Genomic DNA, 24,456 nt, shown 5'->3' with positions numbered 1-24,456 from the left:
ACTAATGCACTCCGGAGAGACCCAATAGTGACCAAGGAGCGCACCGACGAAATCAGCAGACTTTCTTGCAATCTTAGGCAGGGCAGTCTCCTCTGCCTGGAGGAAATCCACTGATGCAAAATCCTATCTCACCATCTTATACCCCCACACCAGTACAGATCACGCTGCCGGGAACAGTTCCCTTGGCACCACCAGAAAGGTTTTCGGGCGACCCACGGAAGTATGCAGCATTCATAAATCAGTATCGCCTTCACTTCCTTTGTCGCCCTGGGGAATTTCCAAATGACCAAGCTCGGGTAACTTTCATCCTATCATACTTGAGTGGAAGTGCAGAGGATTGGTCGGTGCCGTTGGTGACCCATAATGATCCGTTGTTACAGGACTATGGGGGTTCCAGAGAGAAATGGAAAAACTGTTTGCTCGCCATACCCAGGAACAAGCAGTGGATAACAAACTTTTATCCCTCCGGCAGGGGAACCAAGACTTGTTAACATACATTGCAACTTTTGATAGAATGGTTGCTGAAGCCAGGTGACCAGCAAACAAAAGAACCACGTTATTCCATCGAGGCCTACGAAGCGAGTTAAAGGACGTCTTGGCCCAGGTAGTTGATCCCCCCCAGAGACTGTACCAAATTCATAAATCTAGTCGTGCAGATAGACCATCGGTTGCAGGACCGAAAAGCAGACCGATCCACAGCAGACTCTCGAGTAGTTTATGTTCGGCCTAAAGACAATGCGCCACGGGGGCCAGACAACGCCGTAGAACCCATGCAGATCAGAGGGATACGACCTCCATTAACAAAACAAGAGCGGGATAAAAGACGACAACAGCAACCTTGTTTGTATTGTGGAAAGCCAGGACATTTTTTCGGAAAGACTGCCCAATAAAACCCTCAAGGAGGACAGTCGGGGCCACAGAAAAGGTTGAAGTTAAGGAATCGGAAAACTACCAAGCTCGGCAACCGTAGAGGTCAGTTTGTCGAGTGATGAGAAAGAGCCACTGACCTCACACTTTGCGATACCCGTGATCTTAAAAAATCACCAACAATCGTCAAAGATGCATGCAGTAGAAGCGTACATCGACAGCAGAGCAGTTGGGAACTATATAGATCAAGAGTTGGCAGCAGAGATGGGGCTCCCTTTGTGTTCTAAGTCTACCAGGGACAAGGCGACTACCGTGGATGGGACAGAAATCGCCTCCGGACCAGTAACCCAGTGCACAGCAGTAGTAATCTTGCTGTGCCAGGATGGACATCGGGAGTGTATTTCGTTCAATCTTATAAAGGCACCTCAGTTCCGGTTGATACTATGGATGCCATGGTTGGTTGCTCATAACCCTTTGATAGACTGGCGGGCACGGAAATTAACCTACTCCAGCAACTGCTCCCTGACTTACTACTCTCCTGACCCGGAACCCGACTCCTGTGTCTCCAAGACTTCCAATACTAGAGTCTCTACCCTGGGAGTAACTAATACTTTGCCCGATGAATATCGTGACTTTCAGGACGTATTCCAAAAACACCAGGCTAACACATTGCCGCCGCATAGGCTTTATGATTGTCAAATTGACTTTATTCCTGGGGCAAAAATCTCTTGCGGCAGGATCTACGCTCTTACCGAACCAGAAAACCATCACCTGAAATCCTATTTGGACCAGTACCTTGCAAACAGATTTATCCGCCCATATTATTCCCCAGCAGCCAGTCCTTTGTTCTTCGCACCGAAAAAGGAAGGGGACTGGAGGACCTGCATTGATTACAGCGCAATAAACCAGCTAACCGTGAAGAACCACTACCCCTTGCCTCTTATCCCAGAAATGCTAGACCAAGTCAAAGATGCCCAGATCTATACCAAATTAGACCTTCGGGGAGCATACCACCTGGTCCGGGTCAGAAGCGGAGATGAGTGGAAAACCGCTTTCCGTACCAAATATGGCTTGTTTGAATATCAAGTCATGCCTTTTGGCTTATGTAACGCTCCCGCAGCGTTTCAATATTTCATGAATGATGTCTTGAGAGAACTGATGGACGTTTGCGCCTTAGTGTACATTGATGACATCTTGGTCTACTCAGTCGCAAAACAAGATCATATCAAGCATGTTCGTTCAGTCCACACCAAGCTCTGCCAACATCGTTTGTATGCTAAGTGTTAAGAAGAATTCTCTGTAAAGGCTAATTTCCAAAACCTAGTGAGTCCCCCAGCAGCTTTGCTGGATTTTTGGGGTTTATTTTTTTTCTCCTGCTAAGAGTGAGACTCTCTTTCTCCCACTCTTTGACATGATTTGAGGTTTTCCTTTGACTTTGTATGTGTTTGATGGGCTATGGGGTCCTTTTACCCCATAGGGCTTCATGTGTTTTTGATATATGGGTTACACAGGACCCTCCGTGCAGTAACCCAGGGGTGTTGTAGCGACCCCCAAAACAGACTCCATACCCTGGGACTGACTACTGTCTCCCAGGACATGTAAAGTCACCATTGGCTTTACTAGTCTTAAATTGTGAACAGAACCAGTACAAACCATCATATTGTGGATGTACTGGTCGGGGCAATTCGATTGCCCCAGGGTCTGTTGTTCGAGGGGGCACTGTCCAGTCCCCCCGACCGAGTTTTGCCTGGTGGCAGTGGATACTACTTTTTATATTCGACCGCGAATATATTCCTATGGGATTTTCCCATTGTTCGAGGCTACCACTTTTTAATATAGCCTCAAACATACCACCGGTTTATTAAATTAATATAAATTCACTGGTTAGTATTTTTTCCCGAAACTCGGTTCCAAAATGGCGTTTGTGTTCGCTTCTGTGACTCCAACCCAAGTCGAGCCCTTAGTTCCACTTTTTGGCTGGCTTCTCCACAGAAGCCTCCAAAAGTGGTGCCACTCTGTCTGTGTACCACAGGGGGTGTGGGAGGGGGTTTAGGCACCCTGGACTGAGTTGCCTGGGCAACTCAAGTCGCACTCTGGTGGTGGCTCACCACTTAGCATGTTTGAGTGACAGCTAGGACTGATGAATGGGTGTTTTCTGCATAAAAGCAGGGCTTTGGGGACTGGAACTTCAGAAGTCGCCACAGGACCTAAAGAATCCGAGGAGGGAGAAGCCAAGCCGACCTGCAACGACGACACCACCAGTGGAGCCCTGCTGAACCGACTCACCACTTTTCCTGACGACAGAGGAGATCTCCAGTCCGGAGAGTCCACTTCCTTTGATTGGTGGGGATAACCAGTTTGCCCGTCTTTTCGCCTTTCTGGACCATCTCATGGCCGCCTTGCCTGTGCCAAGCATACCACGGTTTACCACTACCGCGAAGAAAAGGGTAGTACCTTGTAACCGGAAAACTCTGCGGCTCGTTTCTTCCCTGGCAGTGCAACGACCTTCATCTTTCCTCCACGTCGAGACCTCCTCTTCCTCTGGACGAAACACTGACTTGCACCCGCTGCCAGGAACAACTGCTCCCGCTGGAGAGTTCTTCCTATTTCAGGTACTGTGTCCCGCCTGGCTTCCCTTGCGACAGATCGTTCGAGGTGACAGTAAATCCTCGGCTTTCTAACCTGGGTTAGCCTGGGGCCTGTTAACTAACTTTTCCTGACTTGATCTCAATCTTTTGTGAGCTATCTACAAAGACTCTTTGGGCATAACCCCACTGTGTGATCCTGGACACATTTTGCTTGCTCTCTCTAAGAGTGTCACTACAATTCCTGTGAACACTGGGATATGGGCCGGTCAGGGTCGTTATAATACGCCCACAAGCCTGAGCCCATTTTATGTACATGTACCATTTGCTTGTAAACAAGAAAATAGAGTAGAAAAGACAGTAAGTCTTCATAAAAATGTATCTCTATTCCACTGTGTAAAACAAGCGTACTGGTGTAAGATAAACAAGGTTCCAATTAGTTTTGCAAACATACCGGCTACATTTGAGCTGCCTGACTAAATATGGCGACTGAGTCCACCTTATTCAACATGGCGTCGTAACCATAGAGAGGCTATGGACGCGAGTAACTAAAATAGGATATCGATACCTAGACACGTATTTGTCTTTGACCCCCCGGTATAGTAGTTGCCACATTTCCTAGAAGAGAGGGACCCCTAATGATAGCAATTGATCCCCTGGGTTGCCATTGTGCCTTTGTGATGTACATAACGTACTGTTTGTTAAAATATTTGTTAAAATATCTGCAATATGGATTTATGCGTCAATTATCCATTTCTGGCCACTGAGATGGTACCATTTGATGAGTGAATTTCCTACGAAATAGGACTGGTGGACCTAAACAATACCCCCCCTTCTCCCTTCCAAAAGATTTTAACTTTCTATGTGGAATCTGGGTGTGTTTGTTTGCTATGTATTACTTACATTTTTGTTAATCTAGCACTATTGAATACGTAATGTATAATAAGTGCCACTAAAGTTGTTAAAAATGTCCAATGATGAGGGACTGCCTATCCGAACAGAACTAGCCATCACTCCATCTCTTTTTGTACAGACAATTTAGAACACTGGGATATGGGCCGGTCAGGGTCGTTATAATACGCCCACAAGCCTGAGCCCATTTTATGTACATGTACCATTTGCTTGTAAACAAGAAAATAGAGTAGAAAAGACAGTAAGTCTTCATAAAAATGTATCTTTATTCCACTGTGTAAAACAAGCGTACTGGTGTAAGATAAACAAGGTTCCAATTAGTTTTGCAAACATACCGGCTACATTTGAGCTGCCTGACTAAATATGGCGACTGAGTCCACCTTATTCAACATGGCGTCGTAACCATAGAGAGGCTATGGACGCGAGTAACTAAAATAGGATATCGATACCTAGGCAGCCCGTTACAAACAGCAGCCGCAGAGCGACCAGAGCAGCGGACCCGACAGTGTTCACACACGTTAGGATCTAAGGTATGAATTAGTAGCCTTTGCACCTTTCTCTTGTCGCTGCCCTATTGAGACAGCACATCGGCATTAATACAGAACTACTTTTCCGTAACAGAGAGCTATATATAACGCTGACGTACTTGCGGCTTTCTTCCTTTTAGGAAAGCAGCAACACAGCCGCTTCCCTAGTCGATCCCACAGCGCCTTCAGCCCTTCTATTTTCGCATCATGAGAAACATGCATTAGAAGCATAATAAAGAACTGGTAAGCACCCTTAACATATCCTTTAAATTTGTCTGTGCTAATGACAAGTACACGTTTTGCGAAACAGCTAAAGTGCTATATGGAAGTTGATTCTTCCATTGTTTCTCCTTGTTGGCTGCAGGGATAAAGACAAATTGCGCAACGCGCATTAGGACTGGCAACATAAGTTAGCGCCATAAGTTTGAACATGGCGGAAAGACAAAAATATTTTTTACTTTTCCACAGACCCGTTGCACAATAGGGCTATAAGGCGTACCAACAAGAGCCCATTATGCATGTATGAATCGGACCATAAGGAGCACCCCTGAGCACGCCCCTCCCCTATCCCTTTCCTTGTCAAGTGCCTTTTAAGGTGCCATTTTGAATTCTAAACAGCAGCTTTGCTATATAAGTTGATCTTTTAGCTAATATTTTCAGAGATACTTTTTTCAAGCACTGTATTGAGAGGAAATTAGCACATACATGCAATTAAGGGACTATAGGAGTGATAGATCCCTTTTTGTCTCACTTCCTTGTAGGAGTAAGAACACACATATTTGAAAAACGTTTTTCCATCAGGGAGTCACCCCCTCTTGAAACATACGTCCTGAAGAAGATGACCTAAACAAGTGTGGTTATGAAACTGGTCGACCTTATCATTGTATGAGCTGGTCTCATGCTTTATGATCTATGTTATAAAGCAATCTGACATAGTCTAAAAGAATTTAAAGTGACTTGAGTTGTAGGTCTGTTTTTATCAAGTTTATATGTACGTAAGGACCTTATTGTTAAGGATCCTTAAGTGTGTTATATCAGTAATAGGTGTGAGATTTTTCTAGGCGCTAGCATCACGCTGTTTAATTAAATAAAACAGTACACAACGTTATGCATAGAAAGCCCTAAAAAAATCTAGAACCGGGCATTATCTAATGTAAAATGCCCCATTTTTTCTAATTGCTTTTTCTAATTGTTGTTATTAAAAGACTAAGCCTGATTTTTAATAATTTTGTTTTTGGAAGAATTGGAAATAGTCACCGTCATTCCTTCCTCTGCACTAGAGGTGCCATATCCCTCATTTGAGCGATGGCCCCCTAGTAAGTGTTGTTAGAGGTATATGGTGTACTGAGTATACATACGTAATAGGTACATTAGAATAACTTCTCCATAGACCGTCATTGAGTGTTCATAGACATCCACGTACATCAGAACTTGACCTTCCTGCCAGCTTGGAAATGCCTGCAGTAAAGACTCTTCATACAACCATCACTCAGGCGTTCAGAAAGGTGAAGGAACATCTTATTCATGCTAAAGAAAAACAAAAGCACTTCGCCGACCAGAATTGGAAAAAGCCCCAGACTATCAAGTAGGAGACCAGGTTTGGTTAGCCACCAAATACGTACCCATCAAAGGGACCCGGACCTTCCATCCTCGATATTTGGGACCCTATACCATCAAGGCAATTATCAACCCAGCAACCGTCAAATTGGATTTACCACCTAATCTACAAATCCATCCGGTATTCCATGTGTCCCTCTTAAAACCAATGCAACCCGGTACACAAATCAAGACACCACCTCAACGTATAGTAATAGATGAAGAACCAGAATTCGAAGTCAAGGGCATCCTGGACTCTAAGTATTCTAGAGCCAAGTTGTACTATCTCATCGACTGGAAGGGTTTTGGGCCTCAAGATAGATCCTGGGAACTCAGTGAGAACATCCATGCACCACATCTGATCAAGAAGTTTCATCAGAACTTCACAACTAAACCTGGAACAGGCAGGAGACACTCCTTGGGAGGGTCCTGAGGGGTGGGATGGGGGTGGAGTGGGGGGTGAGGGAGGGTGCGGGGGAGCATTGCGAGTGTGGTCACGACCCTCAGCCCTGATCCCCACTAGCAAGCCCATTGGCCAGGTGGAATCAGGGCTCGGATCACTAATAAGGCCTGGCATCCACTTCTCAGGCCCTCTTGGGGCCAAGTCCTGGCGTCTTTGGCGCCAGGCTCATCAGTAATGAAAGACATCTGCTTGACTTTATTTAGGCTTTCAGCCAACATGGAGGCATCCACATAGCTTGGTTCCTAGAACCAAGCTATGCGGTCTAGTGTTTTGGGTGTGGTGGCCTAGGGACTACTTTACCTGGACTACTTTACAGTGGCTATTTAAACCACACCCAAACAAGACAACACGCTTCGCGTTACTTTGCTTCTAGCAACGTGACGCTCACCGTGTCCAGCTTTCTCACGAGCCTGGTGAATTCCGGATCTGCAGAAAAACCAAGAACATTGTTAGCAACAGAATCTTACCTGCATTCACCATCCTTCACTGCTCGCAGCTCCTGGGCAGCTCTGTTGGTGGAGTTAACCGCCCGGATCGAAGGACCTGAGAAAAGGAGAAAGACATCATTAAAGGAGGTAGTGGAGACATTACAACTACAAAGCGCTTAAAGACTTACCTGGTTGGTTGCTTTTCGGCCGGCATAGCTCCGGAACTCCATCTGCGCTGGGAACTCACTGCGACCTATGAAAAGAGAAATGCACAGGTCAGTGAGGACAAGACATTGCTGCGCTACGCAAAGCGCCTCCTTACCGCATCATAGCGCTATAGCGTGCCATCATCTCCCGGTGAGAACCAGCATATCCAATTCTCCAAGCAGACATTCCACGCTCCTAAGGAGATAAAAAAGACATTTAGAACAGAGAAAAGGCATGCAAGAATTACGACGCCATCAATCGCAATAAGACCTACGTGAAAGACACTACAAGGGCAGCAGTCAGTGAAGTAACTGGACCGCCCGCGCCCACAAAAGACAACATGCCCCTCCAGAGAGCAGGACGGAGAGCCCACCGATTCCGACAACCAGGTGAGAAGAGAACTTGGAGGGGCTGGAAACACAAGGGAGGTGGGGGAAAGGTCGCCCAGTCCTAATATAGTCTTCATTTCCAGGCGGAATCCCATCGACATCGAGACCCCACCAGGGAATCATTGGGAAGGGCACCAACGACCAACTGGCTGGGTGGCGTCCCCGTGGATACCAGGTGAGCGTAACACAGTGCCCCTCCGGACGTGTCCCGGGAGGATTTTTAGATCCCTCAGTTGTTAGGCTGGTGGCTACCTTAGCCTCTGTACCCTTCTCGCCAGCAACAGAGCCTGATTGGCCCCTTCCACTGGCGTACTTCCCTGGGAAGGAGTCGCCCTTGCGGGGTGCTTTAGAGAATAATATACTTGCCTTCTTGGTTTTCCTTCTCACATACTCCTTTATGTTTTCTGGTGGAGACCTCCAATGCGCCAGCCGATTCTTCTTAGACCGGGGAGTAAGTGTGTTGCGCAATGAGCAGCCTTCCCATCTGTGGTCTTCACCAACGCACGGGAGGCAGAGGGTATGCAGGACCAATGTGGGAAATTAACCGTCGCAAGACATGCACCTAATGAAGCCCGCCGCGGCTGACATGCGACGGGGACGGGCAGGGCACCCATGGACGGTGTCCAGTAAAAATGTTAAGTAAGTCTACAAAACGTTGATAACAAAAAAAACTGAAAAATGCATGGAATTACGGGCCACAAGGAATCAACCTCGAGTGCTGGTGAAGTTGATACACTCCTGTCGATGCGGAAAAGAGGACTGAGATGTGGCGCTGGTGGACGGGGTCAAGGGAGCACGCAACTAAATTAGCGAGGGACACCCATACAGGATGGAGGAAAGGGGATGGGACGTAGAAGTGTGATTAGATAGATAGTGATGCACAAATCCTGCATTAATTGAAGTAATGGCTCATATGTGGAGTCATAGCTTTTCCGCTTTGTTGTACAGTTTCTCAAAAGTGCCATATTTTCAACAAACTGAAATATTAAAGTGGAGTACCTAAGGGCCAGAACTAGTAGTGAAATCAGCACCTCCTTTTGTTGGCTGACAAAGTTGGTGTTTGTGACCAACCTGAGCTCACTCTGGAGAAATCATACCTGAGAAATGAGGTGCCTGTTCCTTTTGAATTCACTACTTACTGGTATTTGTTTTTGATCAAACATATGAAAGGCTAACTCAAGATAGCTGGACACATGGAGAAGGGAAGCAAAGGATGCACATGTAATCCTTCTTGAACATAGTGCTCAAAACGGCGTCTCTGTACATTAAACCACCGACTACACCTGGAAATACAAGACTTGGAACTTACTGGCTTCTCGTTCCATTCGCCCATGAATTTGCGCATTCAAAAAACACATGCACTACCCAAAAATGTAAAGTTATTCAGACAAACCTTTTCCCAAATTCTACTTATCATCCAAGACAAAGTATGGGAGTGGCTATGGATTCCACAAATCTGTTAACTTCATCAGGATGGAATTTAATGAAGATGGTGAGGGGCACCATAGCCTTCTTCCCGAAAGGCAAGATAAGCAACAGGAAACTGCTGACAGCTTCTGCATGTGTTCCCAATATAACAAAAGTGACCTTTTGGAGTCACAGACGTTGCATTGCATGGAAGCTCAGTCCTTCTTCCCTTTTCATTTCCTTCTGTCTCTGAAATGCAGAAGTAGCTTTTGAGTCTATACCAGCATGCATTTCGGAACAGAGCACGTCCAATGTTCATGATACAACACTTGGTTGGGAGAGTGGAAGTGATCAAAATAAACATCATACCAAGTCTACGGTATAACTTTCAAAGTTTCCCAGTGCAGATCTCTAGACATGTCTTCAGTGATCACCAGGCCCATTGATCTACTTGGGGAGGGAGCAACACCACAAATACTGATTAGAATAATGAGGCTTCCCAAGTCCAAAGTGGACCTGGTATTCCTGAATATCCACTGTTATCACAGAGTAGCTCAGCTGTGACATGACATTCACTGTTTGCAAGGGAATCTAATAAAATATGGATATAGAGGAGTCAGGCAGTAAGATAATTCTGACATTTATTATGCAGATCCTCCAGAATTTTGAGGCACAAAATAAGAATATTTTGCTGCACACCATTGCATTTTCCTGCATTATTGCCACAATTTTAATATAGGAAGTAAGCATTTTGCACACATTTTAGGCCAAAAATGTGATTACTTACACAGTTGCCACAACTGTACATTGAAGCAAGTATGTTTCAAATAAAATTGAATACTTCTCACTGCATAATCAAAACACTTGATAAAATTAAAAGTCTTGGTGGGCCTCGTCATCAGGCACTGAATATTGGCAGTTTTGTGGAAAACCCCCAGCCCTCGAACCAGAAGGGAATCCAACATCACATTGCAGTTGTAGTGCATGAACAGGAGTACATTCTCTGCAAGTGACCGTTGCCTGGAAGTCCAAATGATTTTATATATGCTTTTACACCTTTCTGCATTAGTTAAGTTCATCTGAAGATCTTCCAGAAAAGGGTAGACCTTCATGGCCATAGTTATTTGTCTGCCACCACTTACAGCTGAGCCTTAATGCAGTTTTTGATCTCATAAGTCATTAACCTCTTTAGGCTGTCCAAGGAATCTTGCTAAGGTGCATCAAGATTCCCCATATTCTGCTTACGTGTGGAAATGTTTACAGTGGTACAGAACTCCTGCAAACCAGGAATTCCAACAAGCACTGCAGGGGTCTGGCATAATTCATGGTTGCATTCAGTGGGTCTCAGCAGAAGGTTCTGCTTTCTGTTGCCAGGCACGTAGAACATTTAGGAACAATAAAACAGGAAGCCATTGAACTCCACAAACTGTTTAAGGAATGCCTGCTAGACAAGGGTCAGGGTATGTGCCAAGCAGGTGATGTGAATGGAGTGTGGGTACTGTGAGAAACCCGTCTCACCCGCTAATCCCCTAGAGAGCTGTCATCCAGGTGGCCAGGACACAGCCATCGCTATTGGATCCAGTTTCTGGGGGTGAATCAGTGGAGGAGGATCACCTGGATGGGGGGGGGGGAGGGATTTTGGGGAGTGGGACACCGATGGGTGAGACACAGTACCCCCTTCCTTCTAACCCTGTTTCACCATCCTACCCCGTAGGATACTTAGAAACTCTACCCTCCAGCCCCCTTTTCCGACACAAACACTTTCCTAAAACACGAAAGTCAATGGACTAACAGAGCCGTTTACCCCACATGTCCCAACACAAGGGTCAGGCAGAGTCAGGCAATTGCCGACAACTACGCACACCTGACGGCCGTTTCCCTTCCCCACAGGGAGAAAAGGCAGAGCATGAGCGCACACTTTGAGCAAGGCCGAACGCACGAGGAAACAGGTACACCAGACTGGCAGTTCAAACGGAGGAGAAAGGCAAGACTTGGAGGGACGACGAAAGGGGAACTGCCCTTTTCAACTCAGACCCACTGGGAATTCATAAGACGGGGAAGTCCAGCTGGCGTGTGGCTTGACTGCTGTCAACGGCATACGGGGCTCCCCCGCGCTGATAGCCAAAGCAAAGGAAGCGCTTGCTGCTGTGGTGCCGTCCTTGACTCCCAAGACAAGAAAACTGGCAGTTCAGCACAGCCGGTGAGACGAAGAAGATAGATTGCAAAACCGAACTGTGCTGGGCACAAGGTTGCAGGTGGTGACCTTGTTGAACAAAGAACTTGGGTAAACATTCCTATTCAAATGAACTTAGGTAACCATGGTGACCCTAAGCCTCCACAGCTAAACATATAACATATAGTTAACATCTGCGCCCCAATGCAATTGCTTGCTTGGTGCACATAAGAAATGAATCAAAATCAAAATCAACTCTCACTGAAGCCTTTTTTGGGTTGTGTTTTTGGTTTGTTGAAACTACAAAAGCCAAGAAGCCTTAGGAGAGGTCGGAGAGAAGTGTCAAAGTGGTCCTAAGAGGGTCGAGCAAAACCCCTCGTACACTTGAAAGACTGACATATTGGAGAAAGGTGATCAAGCTGTAAAACTGGCTGGGATATACCCATGGACATTGTGATGACAAGTGTGAACCCGGCTGAGGGATGTCCACAATGGATAGTTGTTCAAAAGGACACAGAGAATGTTTGAATGGTACGATTTTGAGTGAAAGCCGTAGTGAACACGATTGAGGGAGGCTAACTTTACAAGAAGGATCGGAGCCCGGCTGAGGGGGATCCAAGGGGCGAAGAGCAATCGGCCAATGTGAAAATTACAAAAGGAACTTTTGTTTTGTTTATTGTTTATCGTTCAGCAGGCCTTCTAAGGCAAGAGACTTTACAGGAAGGAGACATGGCTCCAGAAGGCTCTGGCATTGTTAAAAGGGAACAGGAGTGTGCTGTGTTCAAAGAGCCTGCCTTGTCCCGTGCTAAAAACGTGGGGAAGGGAGGCCCCAGCCCTACCACCCTGACTTATCATTTGGTGAACACTTCTTTCTTTTCTGGTGAACATTATCCCACACTACTTTGTAATTTAGTTGTAAGGATTGGCAATATGTATTTTAGCACAGGCCCTTTTTATCTGTCAAGATGCCAATTGGACTGACTTATTATTTGATGGTCGTAGCTTGCTCCCATCTTAGATTTAGGTTTAGATTGGGTGTTTTTCTCACCCATTATACAGTTTAATAAACACCCTTGAACTGTGATCACGTATGTTTGTCTTTACTGTTGCCACCATGAGTTCCTTACAGTACAGATTTTTCAGTACAGTGTTGTAAGCTTTGATCATGTATGCTACATTACAGGGTTTCAAATTGAGATTTAATGAGCAGGAGCTAAAAACAGCTCATGGGTATCGGGCATCACCGAGCAGGCAGGAGCTACAGCACGGGAACCAGGAGCTACCAGAGATGCTCTAACATTTTGTCCATTTTGTTTAAATGAAACATTGTGTTTAAATGTGTACTCGATGTGTTTTATTTCTTTATTAACATTCTCAAAAACTCATTAATGTCAGATTTACATTTTTGAAAGACACCAGTTGGCTCTAGGAGCCAAATGTAGCTCCTGGTTTCAAGCTAAACAAGTTCTACTATGCAAGAAGCAGGAGATAAATAGCTCCCAGCTCCCCTCAATTTCAAACCCTGCATTATCAGTGTTAAAGCACAGGCATTGTGAAAGTCTAGGTCAATCTACAAGGTCCCCGAGACTGCTCGTGCAACTGTGGCATGATTGCATTATGCCAAGAAAACAGTGACATAAAGGTAGGTGTGTATCAGTTTTCTTCCATCCTGGATCATTTCGACACCAAATAGCACACTGAGAACACAGCTCCCTTCTACATCAGTTGACTCACTGGATATGACAAATATTTTGTTTTTTATGTTTTTCTTTGAGGTTTTTTTCTGTTTGTCGGAAGCAGATACCTCTCCTGAGGCGGATGGCTTCCTGGGATGCGAGCCAATCGGGTACTGAATTTACATACACGGCCAATGGCAGCTTTGTGTATGTTAATTGGAACCTCCTAAAGCTATTAGATCTCCGAGACAAACTGACGTCACAACCTCATGCCGTCTCCAACAAAGAGGAACAACAAAACCGGAAAGCAGGCAGAGGAAGCAATGGTCACATTTATTCTCAGTTTTCTCATTTTAGCAGGTCTATAAATTGAATTACCAGGGCATTGCAAAAAAGAAAAAAACAACGGATTATGCAATTTTATTGCAAATCACAAAATCGCGAACAGTTTGATGGTTCGATTATGGTTTTCCCAAAGGCTTGTGTGGCAGATAGACTGTAAGCATGTCCTGCAGATAGTACACTTTGCGGTCAGTTCTTCCATCACCACCTTATCCTCTCCTATGACCCTCATTTACTTCAAAAAGGAGTTCTTTCCTGCCACCAAAGCAGTGACACTGTGCAGTCCATAGGGACTTTAGAGAGGTAAGTTCTACATTTGCACCATTAGAGAGGCTGCTATTATTCAGATATAACAGAAAGTGGTGGTGTTTGGAATGGGAGACCCAAATCGGAAGTGGGCATGGAAATCTGATAGGACGTGGATTCATCAATTTCTCTTTGCTACCAAACAAGTCTAAGCCAGAGTGTGGGAGAAAACGCATAGTTACAGTAAGTCTGGCAGACTGGGGTTGGAACAAAATAAAGTATATGATAAAAAGATCCTCCCCTAGGATTTATAAACATTTGGAAGCTGTAGTTCAAATATTTATTCTGAGATAATATAGACCTTTCTCATTCCCAAAAGGGCCTCATTACAAGTACGGCGGTGCAGGAACAAACAGTAATGCAGTGGTAATTATGTTACCGCTGCATTATAGATGTATTACAACTTTGGTGGTGAGGCAAAGGAAAAAACCTCCAGAAAAATTCTTTTGGATGCTTTACCGCCACAAAACAGCGATTGGAAGAAATACCGCGAGTGGTCATTCCGCTGAAGTCACCATTAACTCCATAAATGGGGACTAAAACCGCCAAACCACCACTTGTGATCCGGCGGTAATTTCGCCAGACCAAGTGGCAGTCATGTTAATTCAGTTGCACGGCATTCCGGCGGATTTACCACCAGAATACCAACAAACTTGTAATGAGACCCTTTGTCCTTTACAAATGTTCATAAGTATGCAGGGGGGTAGGAGCACATTTCAGTTTCTTGCTCTCTATACAGGGAATCTTTTCTCATAGAGAAAAGTCTTTATATGGAGCCCACTTTGCATTCAATGAAACCATGATTAAGTGCAGTGTGTATAAAAACAGGATGTTGTGTCCAATATACTCTATTGCGATGAGATGTGATAGAGCAGACAACCAGGTAAATAACAAATAGATGGTTTACAGGGTGAGTTTTTCAAGTAAATAATTATGTAAGGGGTATAAATATGTAAGCCATTTTCGAATTGCTGATTTAAAAATCATTTGAATTACATAATAAAAATAGGTTTAAAAATGAAATGTAATTTTCGAGTCTTCGAGATGCAGATATGCCCGGGACATCTGCTTCCGATGCATGTTCTACTGTTGACTTTTCATTCCGACAAAGGAGGGAGCAATCTCGGCATCCAAAACGGACTTTCAGAGATGTTAACTAACCAAACTGAGTCTAGGAAAACAGTATGATCCCTATCCTTCTGTACAGTATTGAAAGCAACATCAAGCACAGTAGTCTGTGGGTAATAAGACAAACATTTTACCGAAAGCTCCTCTTCTAACTCGCTGTTCCTCGCAGAAATAGATGAGAATTCCGTTTTCTTTTCATTCAATTGCTGTTCAAGTGCAGCAATCTGTAATCGTCTCTTTGCCATCTACAAAGAAAAACCCAAATGATTAGAATACACTGAAAAGAAACATCAAAAAGTCTTTCCTTTTAAAGGTAGTCCGGCAGGGGTTACCTTTATGCAGACTAATACTCATTATTATTGCCCCAATGAATTAGTAAATATTTTGTGGGGACCCAGTGATGTACTCACACCATTCTTGGGTAAATAATTAGGAACTATGCTAAACATCTAAATGGGAGTACTAAATGAAAATGACCAGACACTCATGCCCAAAACAATACAAATGTTTTCTTCTCATACACCCTGCTTTTGATTGCCACAACTTCCACACAGACTCAGCTCTTTGGAAAAATAAAGCATTTAAGCATTTAATAGGAAACATACAAGTATAAAAACAATACAAATTCTGGTCTATAAAACGGAATCTCCTCTAATACACAACTTAAATACATACATGTAGGGAGGATAGTTCAGGGTCAACATGCTCGCCTTGGAAGCAAGACAACACGGAACAACACAGGTTCGATCCCCGGGTCCGCGCTTAGAAACCTCTGGGTATTAAGCGCGTTATAAATAACCAATCATACCATATCATATCATATATATCACAAGTAACCATATTATAAGTTACTCACCATAGTGACTAACGTACTCCTAGTCCATAGCCCCATTTCCACCATACTGTATGGGTGTCCCTCGCTAGGGAAGGGAAACAACCTTTTCCACCAGGCAAAATGGTCTTCACCTTTAAATTAAGATGTGTGCGAGGGCGCAGCCCTGGGAGCATGCGCTCCCCTGACTCCACCGACCGGCGCCACTCCTCAGTCCCCTTTGACGCATCGACAATATTATGATTGCCTAATGACACAGATGTTACGGGGGAGGATGCTGGGACGTATGGAGAAAAGGGAACTATGGATTAGGAGTATTTTAGTCACTACGGTGAGTAACTACGTCCCGTCCCCTTTCCTTCATACTGTATAGGCAATTACAACTGAATGCAGCCCTGGGGGGAGAGTTGCCCCTCTAAGAAAACAAGTGCTTCAAAACTGTCTGACCAAATGCTGCGTTCAACCTGGTGCTGGCATTCAAGCAGTAGTGGTTGCAAAAGGCTGATGGGGATGCCCAAGTAGCGGCTTGCTGATAGTCTGCCATGCAACGTATCTTTGGAAAGCCACATGATTCAAAGGAATTAGATTCCAGGAAGTTAGCTAAGGCTGCTCACTTGTGGGTTGCCAACAGGGCCACTCACAAGGATTCTGGGGTTACTCAGAAAAAGGATGAGGGAAAACGGCCAAAAAAGGACTCCAAAGAGAATTCTAATAATTCCAATTCCAAAGAGGGCCCCAAACAAAACCAAAAGGGTAAGCCACAAGGGAAACCAAATCAGGCAAGTGTACCTCCTGGTGCCAAACCAGAAGGAGGTCAGAACAAGCCACTATTCCAGAAAGCATTTGGCAAATGCTTCGTTTGTGGCTCTACTGACCATGTGAAAGGAGATCCCAGATGTAAGGGTAAACCTTCAGGGGTCCAGCTTGTCTCCTTAGCCTTCACTTCAGAGGAGGAAGTACAAATGGCAAGTGGAAACTTTCTATTACTGGCTGATGAACCCATTGGAGTCTCAGCCAGTGTTTCTTTAGTGTCTCTGGGAACAACAGAACTTAGAGGTCTATAATTCTATCCCAGATAATACTAAAGAGTATTATAAGGACAGTGTCCAGGTGAATGGTCAGGAGACTCCTGCCATTAGGGACACTGGGGCCAGCATAACTGTGGTGGACAAATCGTTTTTACGGGCTGAGGATGTTGCTAAGGCTCCCAAGGAGATGATGAAGAAAGAGATAACTCCTGCTCCACTGGAGATGTCAGCTGCTGTCTCTAAGAAACTAGAAGAAAAAGGGAAACCTAAAACTTCTAAAAAGAACCTCACAGCCAGCACTCCAGTGCAGCCAACAAGGACTTCCCCTAGGTTGTCCAAAGTTACACCAAAGTTGTCCAAAGTTACACCAGTAACTCCAGTAACTCCCCCTCCAGCTGAGTTCTGAGAGGGAGGTATAACCCTGTGTGGTTGAACTAGACTCTGAAGAAGAGCTAGTGGAAGACCAGGAACTCATTGGAGATCTGGATCCTGTTGACCATCCTGAGCTGCAGTCTTTACTGGCAGAAGGTGGACCCAACAGGGCAGACTTCTGTAAGTGACAGAGAGAATGTCCAACTCTGGAAGGTCTTCGCCACCAGGCAGATGCTCAGGCTGAAGGGCAAGAGCCTGGGAAATATAGGTTACACTGGGAAGATGGCCTCTTCTACAGTGAACCGACCGAGTCTGCACCTGGGGACAACAAACGACTTGTGGTACCCCAAGAGAACAGACCACAGTTCTCGCAGTTAGCCCATGAGATTCCTTTGGCTGGTCACTTGAGTTTCAAGAAGACTAAGGAAAGGCTCTCACTCTACTTCTATTGGCCAAAGATGGGGGCTGAAGTAGACAAATACTGCAGGAGCTGCCACACCTGCCAGACTTCTGGTAAGGTTGGCTCCAAGAATGTGGCACCTTTAGTGCCTCTTCCTGTAGTGGGAGTCCCATTTGAGAGAGTAGGGATTGCCATTGTTGGTCCCCTTGATCCTCCAACTTCCTCAGGCAACAGGTTTATAGTTGTTGTAGTAGGTAGACCATGCTACTAGATACCCTGAGGCAATTCCTATGAGGACTGTTACAGCTCCGGCTGTGGCTAAGGCCCTCCTTGGTATTTTTTACCAGGGTTGGGTTTCCTAAGGAAGTAATCTCTGACAGAGGGTCAAATTTTATGTCCCACTACATGAAAGCCATGTGGAAAACCTGCGGAGTTACTTACAAGTTCTCAACCGCATACCACCCTCAGACAAATGGGATAGTTGAAAGGTTCAACAGAATCATGAAGAGCATGGTAGGTGCTTTAGAGGACCCCCTTAAAAAAAGTGGGTCCTTCTACTGCCATGCCTTCTCTTTGCTTATAGGGAAGTCCCTCAGGAGGGAGTAGGTTATTCTCCCTTCGAACGTCTTTATGGTCATCCGGTCAGAGGTCCTTTGGCCCTGATCAAGGAGGGGTTGGAGAGTGCTCCTTCTCCCAAGCCATCAGAGTGACTGACTATGTGATAGGTCTCCGAAGGAGAATGTCACAAATGATGGCAGAAGCAAGTGATAACTTGAAAGCTGGACAAGCATTGGTCAAGCACTCGCATGACCAAAAGGCTAACATGGTCGAGTTTACTCCGGACCAGCTAGTTCTCGTTATGATTCCAACAAGGCAGAGGGCCTTGCAAGACAAATGGATAGGACTCTTCAAAGTTGTGGGTAAACTTGGAGAGGTCAACTATCTGGTGGATTTGGGCAACCCCAAGGAGGCTCCAACAGTCTTCCACACCAAAAGACTAAAAGCGTATGTCTCCAGACCTGATGTAGGAGCTTTGCTTCTAGCATCATCAGAAGAAGAAGAGAGTGAAGCTCTTCCTGATCTCCTCAGAGGCTTACCTTTAGACGAAAAGATTGAAGGAGTGAATCTCTCTTCAAATCTGACACCTGAGCAACAGGAAGAGCGCAAGTCTATGTTAAATCGGTTTGCCTCCCTGTTCTCACTTTCACCATGCTTGACCCCTTGGGGACAGCACGACATACTCACTGGTGACTGTCTGCCAGTCAAAAGCAGAGGATATCGAATGTCAGAAAATGTAAGAACCCACATCAAAGGGGAGGTCAACAAGATGCTTGATCTCGGGGTAATAGAGCCCTCTACTAGTCCATGGTCTAGCCCAGTTGTGTTACTACCAAAGGCAGGGTCTCAAGAACTTAGATTCTGTGTGGATTACAGAGCTCTTAATGCAGTCACTAAGACTGATGCCCACCCTTTGCCAAGGACAGAGTTGGTGGATAGACTTGGTGCAACCAAGTTCCTCAGCACATTTGACTTGACGTCAGGCTATTGGCAAATAGCCCTGACAGACCATGCCAAGGAGAAAATTGCATTTTCTACCCCAGTTGGCTTCTACCAGTTTAGGGTTATGCCTTTTGGAATGAAAAATGCACCTGCTACTTTTCAAAGGATGGTAAACCAGGTTCTGAATGGGATGGAGGACTTCTGCATGGCATACTTGGATGACATAGCAGTGTTCAGCAATTCCTGGGAAGAACATGTGGACCACCTGAGATATGTTTTGCAGGCTCTTGGAAAAGCCAATCTGACCATAAAGGCAAGTAAATGCCAGATTGGACAGAGTAAAGTGGTCTACCTTGGACATGAGGTAGGAGGTGGAGAAATAAGGCCTTTGCCCAGTAAGATTGAAGCTGTGCAAAATTGGACAACACCTACTACTCAGACCCAGGTGAGAGCCTTCTTAGGTCTCACTGGGTACTACAGGAATTTCAATGAGAACTATGGGTCCATAGCTTCTCCACTGAATGTCATCTCCTCTCCTAAATTCCCTAAAAAGGTTAGGTGGAATGAGGAATGCAATCAGGCCTTTGAAACCCTGAAAAAGTCTCTTTGCCAAGCCCCAGTACTCAGAGCTCCTGACTATCACCAAACTTTCATTGTGCAAACAGATGCTTCAAATGTAGGAATAGGTGCAGTCCTCAGTCAACTGGATGGGAAAAGTAGGGAGCACCCCATTTGCTTCATCAGTAGAAAACTGAAGGATCCTGAAACAAGGCGGGCAACCATTGAACGAGAGTGTTTTGCTATAGTGTGGGCTCTGAAGAAGTTTAGGCCATACCTGTATGGTTCTACTTTTGTCATTCAGACTGACCACCAACCCTTGAGATGGTTAATGCAAATGAAAGGGGAAAACCCAAAACTATTGAGATGGTCAATCTGCCTGCAAGGGTTTGATTTCACCATTGAGCACAGGTCATCACCAAAATGCTGATGGTCTCTCTAGGATGTATGTCATCGACTAGAGGTATGAGATTCATCCAGGAGTGGATTAAATCCTCCTGTCCCTTAGTCTGGGGGGCGAGTGTTAGGGAGAATTCTCTCTTTAGGCTGCATTTCCTAACCTAGTGAGTCCCCCAGCAGCTTTGCTGGATTTCTGGAGTTTGTTTTTTTCCTCCTGCCAAGAGTGAGACTATTTTCCTCACACTCTTGGACATGATCTGTGGTATTCCTTTGAATGTTAATGTGTTTTATGGGCTATGGGGTCTTTTACTCCATAGGGTCTCATGTGTTTACTATGTGTGTTACACAGCACCCTCAGTGCAGTGACACAGGGGTGTCATAGTGACACCCCACCATAGACTCCATACCCTGGGACTGACTACTGTCTCCCAGGGCATGTAAAGTCACCATTGGCTTTACTAGTCCCAAATTATTAACAGAAACTGGTACAGGCCATGATATTGTGGATGTACTGATCGGGGCAATTCGTTTGCCCCGGGGTCTGTTAGTCGAGGGGGCACGTCTCCGTCCCCCCTGATTGAGTTTTGGCTGGTGGCAGTGAATACTACTTTTTATATTCGACCGAGAATATATCCCTATGGGATTTCCCCATTGTTCGAGGCTACCAACTTTATTTATTTAATTCTCATAGCCTCGAACATACCGCCGGTTTATTTAATTAATATTAATTCGCCGGTTGGTATTTTTTACCAGGACTCGATTCTAAAATGACGTTTGTGTTCTCTTCTGTGACTCCAACCCAAGTCGAGCCCTTTGTTCCACTTTTTGGCGGGCTTCTCCACAGAAGCCCCCAAAAGTGGTGCCACTCTGTCTGGGTACCACAGGGGGTGTGGGAGGGGGTTTAGGCACCCTGGACTGAGTTACCTTGCTAACTCAAGTCGCACTCTTGTATGATTGGCCCAAGTGGTGAGCCGGCCGGCTCACCACTTAGCATGTTTGATTGACAGCTAGGTTGAGTGAATGGGGGTGTGCTGCATAAAAGCAGGGCTTTGGGGACTGAAACTTCAGAAGTCGCCACAGGACCTGAGAATCAGACGAGGGACCTGAGAATCAGACGAGGGAGAAATGGAGCCGACCTACCACGACAACACCACTGGTGGAGCCCTGCGGAACCGACTCACCACAACCCGACGACAGTGAAGATCTCCCGACTGGAGAGGCTTCTTCCCCTGACTGGTGGGCACAACCAGTTTACCTTCTTCTCTTCGCACCCCAGACCGGCTAGTGGTCGAATTGCCCGTGCCAAGCACCCCGGCAACCGGATAGCCACTTACCACTGGACCGCGAACTAAAGGACCACTCCTTTTTACCTGAGAAACCCCACGGCTGGTTTCTTCCCTGGCAGTGCAACGGACTCCTGTCTTCCTCCCCGACGAGATCCTCTCTTCCCCCGGACAAAGCACTGACTTGCATCCTCTGCCAGGAACAACTGCCCCCGCTGGAGTATTCTCACCACTTTAAGGTACCATGTCCGCCAGGCCTCCCTTTCTAAAGATTGCTACAAGGTAACAATAATCCCTTAACCTTCTGGACTGGGCTGGCCGCCTTGACCTTCTAACTGGTCCCTTTCTTTGGTCCAACTCTTTTTGAACCTTTTCAAGACTTTTGTGCACTGCAACTGTGTGACCTTGGACACAATTCGTTTGATCCTTTTAAAGTGGATCCGGCCTACTGACTCTAAACTCACGGTGTTACTTTGCCTTTCCCTCTTGTTGTGTTCTGGAAAAAGTGTTGGGATCCGTTTCGATTTATTCTCTGCTTTTCTCGCCCTTTTAAAAAACAAATTATTAGTGTGCCATCTGCATTAAGCGCTCACCGTTGTCTGAAAATAAATGGGGCTTTACTTAAGACTTGTCTAATATTCTTCTAAGGGAGTGTATATCTTTTAGTGACCGTGTTTTTGAATTGCTTACTATTAGTGCCTGTGTGTTTTTCTAGATGTGGTTTTAAATAAATAATTATATCTCTTTTACACCAAGCCCTGGTCAGTGTTTACTTGTTCTGCTATGTTCTTTTGACCTATTGTGAATACTCTGTATACTGCCTAACTCTTCTTGAGGGAAGTCTGACTGCTCAGCCACAGCTACCAAGTGAATCTGTGTGGTACAGACTGCTACCAAGTGGATTTACTGCTAAACACCTGTAGTCTTAAATCTTTTGCAGTGGTCCCAGATGGAACTGCACAGGTTTCTGCCTAATACCTACTGCACTGAGCAAGGCTGCCACAGAGTTTAAAAACCTGTTACAGACCCTCGGGCCTAATTGAGGCCAAGCAGGGGGACCTTGTATTGAAAGTAAAAGCCCATGATTTTGAAGTTTAGGAAGGAACGATGGGGGGCTCCCAAATCGGGACATTCAGGTAAGCATCCTTCAGATCCAGGGAGCACATTCAGTCTCCCTGACACAGTGTCTCTGAGTGCTGGCGTAACCATCTTGAACATTTGAAGGGGTAAGGAAAGGTTCAAGGAAGAAAGGTCTAGAACAACTCTCAGGCCAGCCTAGTTCTTTTTCTGAATGGTGAATACCCAGGAATAGAAGCCAATGCCTCGCTGTGAAGCTGGAACCTCCTCCACCGCCTGACTACTCGCAATGAGCAAGCGTATTTCCGCCAGAACAGTAGCCGTCCCAATCTGTGGGAGTGGAGGATAGGAAAAAGGAAATGGAGGTATGGGCAGACGGAAGCCAGTGGAAACTACAGAAAGGATCCATGGGTCCGCAAACCGAGCCCACCAGGAATGGCTGTGAAGGGCAAGCCTGCTCCCCCACTGGAGACCTGTGGATCTGGATGGTACTGTCACAGGCTTTTACCTTCTGAGGCTGGTGCTGGGAGCGGGGGCTGGAAAAACCCCTTGTGAGAGGATTTGTGCTGCTTGCGCCTGTGCTGGCTAGGAGACCTGTCGGGCTGTCTAGAGAGCCGCTCCTGAAATCCCCGGAAGCCACTGAAGGTATGACCTCTGTCGGAGTGCTGGTGACTCTGGCTATAGGCCTTGGGTGCAGATTTCGTTAAGATTGACAAAGACTTAGCAAAAAGAAAATAGCTCTCAAACAGCTAAGTTCCTTGTCCGTGGTCGAGTGAAACAAGTCCCCCCCCCCTCAAATGGCAGGTCAAGAATGTGCCCCTGCACATCAGGGTTAAACTTGGTCGCCTTAAGCCAAGCTGTACTCCTCATATCTGTGGCCACACACATAGCTCTGCCCGCGGTGTCAATGTGTGCCACTGTGGACTCCATGATATCCGGAGCCACTCTTTTCACCTCTGCCGATCCTGCTCTGAATCGTGCCTGACTATGCGCTGGTAGCTCCAGGAGGAAGTCTGCAATCTCCTGCCACAGTTTTTGGTTTACTGCTGCCAACATGCCATCCGCGTTGGCCTGAAGCCGGTGAAGCGTGGCATTAGAGTATATCTTTTTGCCATATGACTCCAACAGCTTTTCTTCCTTCCCTATGAGGGCTGACATGGGGGCAGATGAAACCTGCAGTTTAGAATAAATAGAGGCCGCAGCTACAACAGAGGAATGAGGTTAGGGTTGCACTGTTAGTGTGAGTGAGTCCCCTTGCCCCTGCCTGTACTTGAGATTCAGGAGCTTATTCATGGGCTGGTTGGAACGTGGCTTTACCCATCCCTTTTTGGCAAAGGATTCTGCATCCTTTTGTAGAGGGATGCTAGTTCTTGTGGACGGGCGGATGGTGAGCACCTCCAGTGAGAAACCCGCCTCAGGTTGTTCCATTTGTGGCTGCGGGACCCCCAGGTACTCTGCCACACCCGCCAGCCTCTTGTGGAAAGCCTTAGCTGAGAAGAGAGTATCCTGTTCCTCCTCCTCGTTTGTGCCACCCGCTGTGCCCTGAAGGTGAGGGGCTGCTGGTGGTGTGCTGGGTGCAGGCAGCTGTGGTGTGCTGACTGACAGTGCGGGTGCTGGAGCCACTGTGACTGGTGTGAGCACGGAAACCAGTACCTGAGCTGGAGTCGGGGTCTAGACCACGGTCGGAGCTTGAGGTGGTACAGGAGGGAGCATGTCTTTTATGACCCCCCCCTGAGGATGGTGCCCATCTGAGGCGATTTCATGAGGGTAAGGAACTTTTTTCGAAGCACCCACCCTTGCATGCTGGTGAAGGGCTTGGCTGCGTAGAAGTTGGTCCTGTGGCTGCCGTGCTCTTGGTGGCCCCTGTCGCACTAAGATGGGGTTTGCGTACCGCACCTGGCCGATGCAGTGGGGTATGACGCGGACCAGGTAACTGGTGTTGTCCAGTCCCATCTCAACATGCGTTCCCATGCCTGCTCTCTCGATTAAGAAGGCTCCAGG

The 24,456-nt window shown here is 46.2% G+C and overlaps 1 protein-coding gene across 4 annotated transcripts in view; it reads right to left on the bottom strand.

Annotated features, from left to right (window-relative positions):
* CCDC18 (coiled-coil domain containing 18) overlaps positions 1–24,456 on the bottom strand; it is a 2,185,916-nt gene that overhangs the window by 1,331,866 nt on the left and 829,594 nt on the right. For all 4 annotated transcript variants that reach the window (XM_069641832.1, XM_069641829.1, XM_069641831.1 and 1 more), the window contains exon 13: positions 15,141–15,251. In XM_069641832.1, the coding sequence (XP_069497933.1) occupies positions 15,141–15,251 (111 nt within the window). The remainder of the gene's footprint in view (positions 1–15,140; positions 15,252–24,456) is intronic.

The sequence above is a fragment of the Ambystoma mexicanum genome, chromosome 1q (assembly GCF_040938575.1).
Source record: "Ambystoma mexicanum isolate Mex_15411 chromosome 1q, UKY_AmexF1_1, whole genome shotgun sequence".
Lineage (NCBI taxonomy): Eukaryota > Metazoa > Chordata > Amphibia > Caudata > Ambystomatidae > Ambystoma > Ambystoma mexicanum.
The sequence above is the reverse complement of the archived record's forward strand: the minus strand, read 5'-3'. Positions and strand labels throughout refer to the sequence as shown.